Source organism: Hippoglossus hippoglossus, chromosome 9, assembly GCF_009819705.1.
Source record: "Hippoglossus hippoglossus isolate fHipHip1 chromosome 9, fHipHip1.pri, whole genome shotgun sequence".
Lineage (NCBI taxonomy): Eukaryota > Metazoa > Chordata > Actinopteri > Pleuronectiformes > Pleuronectidae > Hippoglossus > Hippoglossus hippoglossus.
The window spans coordinates 18,774,247-18,780,253 of NC_047159.1; the positions used below are offsets into that span (position 1 = coordinate 18,774,247).

Here is a 6,007-nt window from a genome sequence, read left to right on the forward strand (position 1 = left end):
CAGGGATCTGCAGGTTTGACTAAACTTGTGAAACAAAAATATCATCAGGAAAACAGAAAGTCTATTTCTTAAAGGTCGCTGCCCTCATTAGTATGACAATCATAAAGAGTGAGGATTGCAGCATGTTTACAACATGACTTATGTTCCCCTGCTGAAAAGAGGGAAAGAATGGTGTGTTGCTTAAGTCACTACCACTTTATATGAGTGAACAGATCACTAAACTACACAGACAATAGGCAATGCTGCTCTTTTTGTTTGAACTATAAAAGGGAAGGGACTCATGGAAGTAGGAGAGAAAGGAGAGACATGAGGGGAGAAAGAAATCCTCTCAATGGAACCAACCCCGTCTCCCTCCTCCAGAGGTCAAATGATGAACATGAACCCTCCTCCTGTACATAAGCTGTCCATCAGCAGCGGACAGCGAAGGTGCGCGCAGAGCGTCGACGGGAGCGCGCGCTGCACACCTGCAGCGGGAACGCTGATTCGCGGGTGGAGCGCGAGCAGCTAGTGAGTGACGCAGGAGAAACGTGGAGCGACGCGTGAGGGGGAGGAACGGAGACACGGGGAGGAGAGAGACTGCTGTCGGTTGTGCGCGTGAGTCCCTGATACCTGTGAGTTGCGCACTTTGTGTTATTAGTTATTTAAATTGGTTCAAGTTCTTAATTAGTTAGTATGCGCTGCTAGGTGCTACACGGTCAGCTCGAGCGCACTTAATTGTCTGTGTGCGTCATGTATATCTGGGTGCCTTTTTTTTTTACTGTTTTCTGTTTATATAACTAATTGCAGTGGGTTAAGTAGTTTCACTGGGCTAAAATTACAGGTTAAGGTGGTTTCCATCAAAATTTTTATACATGGTATATATGTATATTGTATATTGTGCATATCTATATGTGTGTAATGTACATGTGTGTGTGTATATACGTATTTGTGTAGGTTTAGCCTGCATGTGTACAGTGTGCTCTTTTGGTTATATAGTGGCACTGTTTAACCACTTAAATAAATCTTATCATTTCTTCTTGTAGAATCACACGCACACCACGCACATTCCGCCCATCCTTTCTTAGGCATAGGTTTGTACTGTGCTGTTGCTCAGGAACTTAAAGAGAGAGAAGCGGGAAGCAGAATCGGCTAAACAGTATACGTTTCTAACATAAGTCCTTAAATAAGTCCTCACCAATACCTACACTGCTCCAGTTTCATGATCTGCACCAAACGGCCTCATAAAATGCCAAGGGTGCCCTAGCATAAAGGGCTGCACAATGTATCGAAAATGTACTGTCATCGCGATATCAACATGTGTATCGCAAAAGACTGCTTTAACTGCGATAAATGGTGTTCCCTGCCCATGCATTCACGCTCTGCATGTCAAAAATATTGGCCAATCAGATAAAGCCTTACTGCCCTAGATAATAAATGTTAAACTGTTATCTCTCTCTTTGTAACACTTAAGCATTTGTTCATTTATATCATATCGTCATCACAACATTCAGTGTTTCAGTTTTCCTAATATCGTGCAGACATAGGTTCTGTACCAAAAGAGTAAATTGGATCAGTTTGTCGAACTCGTCACTTATATTTATTTGTTTGATTAGTGGTAATGTTCCAGGAACACACATTGTGTGATTAAAAATAAACTAGGTTGAGTTCCTGGAATAGAAAAGATTGGATCCTCTTGATAAAAATAACATTAGATTACCTCAGGAACAATAATACCACAGTTACATAGCTATTCTTTATAAGATTAAATAAGGTTATTAGGTTAGGTTTCATTGATTGTTTTATTTATACTCAACGTTCGTTTTTTCGTTTCAAAACTACTCATTGTATAATAGATTGTCATGTTTCTGTTGCAAAGATCTGGAACTTGGCCTCCAACCGTCTAACATTTCTGAACTCCTACAAGATGAAGATGTCAGTGATAGTGGGCGTCATACACATGAGCTTTGGGATCATTCTCAGCACTTACAATCACTTGTAAGTACCAGTTTGTTTCTTATTTCTTTATCTTTTTCTTTAGATGTTAGTTTTTAATAACCTGCCTTCTTTTTGTCAACAAAAACAGGCACTTTAGGAAAAAGCACAACCTGTACTTGGTATTTCTGCCTGAGCTGCTGTTCTTGCTGTGTCTGTTTGGCTATCTGGTGTTCATGATTTTCTACAAGTGGCTGGTATTCTCTGCAAAGGACTCCAGAGAGGCCCCGAGCATCCTCATCCACTTCATTAATATGTTCCTCATGCAGGGTGACACAGTGTCGCCCCTCTACCCAGGACAGGTGAGAATCCAATGGAAAGCTCCACTCCTGCATCAGAGTAATTTATGTCCTTGTTCTTGCTGAACATATTTAATCAAATGTCAAGTGAAATACACTTACTCACACTGACTAATGCAGTGTTTTTTGCTGCTTCTTCCTCAGGCTGGCCTGCAGGTATTTCGAGTGGTCATTGCTGTTCTCTCAGTGCCTGTCCTACTCCTGGGCAAACCCATCTTCCTTTATTGGCTTCACAAGAGGGCAGCAGTCACCGTAATCTCTCCACAAGTGTAGAGCACAAGACAGAAGAGGTCAGCACAGCAAAAAACTGCATTATAACCATTTAATTAAAAGCAACCAATGTTGTTCTTCTTCCACTGGTTTCTGTCAGTCATGCTGAGTTTTACTTTTGTTGTGAAATTTGGCCTTACAGATGAGTTCCTGCATCAGGCCAACCACACTATAGAGTATTGTCTGGGATGTGTCTGTTGTGCAATAATGCATTAAACGTGATACCATAAAATGGTGTGCCTTTCGGCATTCAATAAATTTGGTTATCAAAATAAAATATAAAATATTAATATTTGATTATTAATATTTAATAATTGATTAAAGTTACCTCGGGGCACCACCCTTCAAAGGAAGGGAAAAGATAGCCAATTTATTGATTAAGTCTCATAAAAGTACTAACTACAAATTTGGAACTCTGATTAACAATTAAATTAATAACTATAACCAAAATTACCATATAGATAGTTAGCTAAGTTGAAGGATATGGAGTTCTTGACAGTGTAGAGGTTGGCAAAATTCACTTATGCAACATTAATGAAAAAACATTTGTGAAAGGAAAACATTTATTATGAATATAATAAAGTATAAAAACACAAATTACTAACGGTGTAATTACTAAACAAAGATGTGTATATGAGTATACGTGTGTGTGTCTGTGTGTCTGTGTGCTTCCAAAATGGCGGCTGGCCACTTTGAAGATAACACCCTTCCCCCCCTATTGGAATGTTTACGACATGTAGAGATAATTAGGTGAAGAGTTATGCGTGTGTCTGTGTGTGTGCCAAATTAGAGAAAGTTACTAGATGCATGCAAGGAAGGACTGAAGAGCATAACTAACATTAACTTTCAAAATAACTTGTAACCACAATATCACAGCAACATAAAATCAAACTTATAAACATCACACAGAATCGAATAAACAGTCTTTGCTTAGCCTAGTATAATTATTAAGCCCAGTTGTGTTACCCGTCCGTGGAAAGGGGAAAAAGAGTTGCTGTGCAGTTCGCAGTTTTGTGAAGTCGTCTTGCTGGTTTGTGGCTCCTGCCTTTGTGGTTCTGTTGAGCTGGGCAGCTCAGTTGCTGGTTGAAGTTTTCCTGCAGGACATCGCGTCGCTGCTAGGAGGTTGGTAGAGCTTGGGTTGCGAGGAGGTATCCTTGGTGAGATGAGCTGGAAGCTGCACCTTTGTGCTCCTCTCGAAGAGTTGGATGGAAAGAGAAGATGTGAGCTGGAGAAGCCAGGCTTCTTCCCTCGGCGATGCAGGGAAAGAGGCTGGACAGGGATTGGAGGGATTGTAGAAAGAGAAAGAAGATAGGGGGAACAGGCCTTATATTGGCCCGGTGACCTCACAGGTCATGAGGCCCAGAGTGACCAATAGGAGTTGATACTTGTGTCCCTGGGGGTTTTTCACACCTCTGTGTGATGTTGATGCCCCCTGGGAGATTGAGTTCCGGAGGGTCTGGTTTTCTCCAGACAAAGGGACATGCGGCTTCAGGCTTTTGACTGCACATATAGGCCGAACTTTGGTCTCACAAAAACCATGTCCCAACACATCTCAAACACAGCCTCCTATTGTCAGGTTTGGTTAAACAGGTGGACCCAGAAGTAGAGTTTTAAACAAAAAGTGTCCTTTTAATGATAAATGTCTTTAACAGGCAAAAACAATAAACAGAGAGAATCTCAAAAAGTAAAAACTGAAAAAACAAAAAGCACACAGGGGAAAACACTGGAAGCTTATGAGAAGATGCAGAGGACGGGAGCACAGGAGACAAGGCATTTACGACAGGCATTACGACAAGCACAGGAGATTACAACAACGAAACGACAAGGACAAAGGGAAGCACAGAGATTTATATACACACAGGGAAGGCAGGGGCAATTGAACACAGGTGGAACACATGAGGACTGGTGCAGACAATCACAAAGAAAGGAAGTGAAGAAAGAAAACACACAAAAGCCTACAAAATAAAACAGTAAACAGAACACAGGGAGTGGGAAAGCATGCCCGTGAGTATTGAGGTTTGCATTACAACACACAGGTAGTTTGTCCCTCCTTCAAACCTGTCAACCACAGACTGAGCACAAAGTGAATTTATAAACTTATGCATAAACCAGGTTTTGTTCCAAATCAATAAGCCACCTTCCCTTTCGCACAATGTGATTGTCTGACAGTTCATGTCAAAGTATATTTTTTAAAGGTTTTTCTTTCCTTTGCTACAGCACAATTAAAAATTGGGATCTTGAAAAATCCGTATGAATAAAAGCACATTTTGATGCAATGAGAGAACATATTGAAATGTCCTTGTGCACAGTATATCACGTATTTAACTTAATGTAATTAATTTAGCATGACAAATTGAAATTAAGTGGAAAATTTATTACATGGCAGTTTTAAGAAGGGAGAATCAAACTGCCATTTCATATCTTATACGACGCTGTGTTTGCACTGTTGTACATCTGTTGATATGACTTCCAGTTGTTGAGCCATGATTTCGGAAGTGTGTTGCAGTATTCTCAAAAGGTTCTATCTTGTCAGATTACATACATGACTCATACAGGAAAATGTACTTGGCAAGCTTAACTCTGAAATTTTAAATTGACATATCATTTCAGAGTGAGATGTGTCTTAGTCCTCCGGGGACAAATATGGTTGTTTTGAGTTGAATTTGAATTGAAAGGGCCTTGGAGTTGATGTATCTTTTAGAATAAATTAAACCCATGGACATTAATAGTAGTCCAAAGAAAAGTCAACACATGTAGGTCATTGACAAATCTTATATTGTGGGACTGGAGTCAAGTTTGGTCATAGAGATGCTGCATGAAGAACAGGATGAGGAAGATAAGGAGGAAATTGATACCGAGTCTGAAATCTCAGATGCTGATGACCTAGACCAGTGGTTCTCAAATGGGGGTACTAGTACCCCTGGGGGTACGTGAAGGTACTCCAGGGGGTACGTGAGATTTAAAAATATATATTTTACATTAGCATCCATTCATAAATCCTTTAAAAAATGTTATTTAATAAATATTCAATAAAATATAAGTGTTTAATAAATCAGACACTGATGGCACAGCGCTGTGTATTACATCTTTTTTTCAACTAAAAATACTTTGCGCTGGTTAAGGCGTACTTGGCTGAAAAAATATTTCACAGGGGGTACATCACTGAAAAAAGGTTGAGCACCACTGACCTAGACTATGTTCCACATGATCAAGTTGCAACTTGATATGTCTCCTTTGATGACATAACCTCTTCTATGTTACATCTTCTATGTCAGCAAGTGAGCCTTCTTCATGTGATCAAAGGATCCTTTTTATTTAGGAGAGCTGGAGTCCAAGACACACCCACAACTCCAGCTTGATCCTGTGGAACATATTCTAGGATGCCTTAGATATACTACAGCCATACTACACCTGCTCAGTTTCAAAACTTTTTTCATACCATTCACTAATAATTACATCTAAAGATC

General features: G+C 40.0%; 1 protein-coding gene across 1 annotated transcript; it reads left to right on the forward strand.

Annotated features, from left to right (window-relative positions):
• The first annotated feature begins 531 nt into the window (after positions 1-531).
• LOC117768248 (V-type proton ATPase 116 kDa subunit a-like) lies at positions 532-2,581 on the forward strand. The gene is made up of 4 exons (XM_034596462.1): positions 532-611; positions 1,854-1,974; positions 2,063-2,273; positions 2,415-2,581. Exons 2-4 carry the CDS (start codon positions 1,904-1,906, stop codon positions 2,541-2,543), a joined length of 411 nt encoding a protein of 136 aa, XP_034452353.1. The 5' UTR covers positions 532-611; positions 1,854-1,903; the 3' UTR covers positions 2,544-2,581.
• Positions 2,582-6,007: the final 3,426 nt, after the last annotated feature.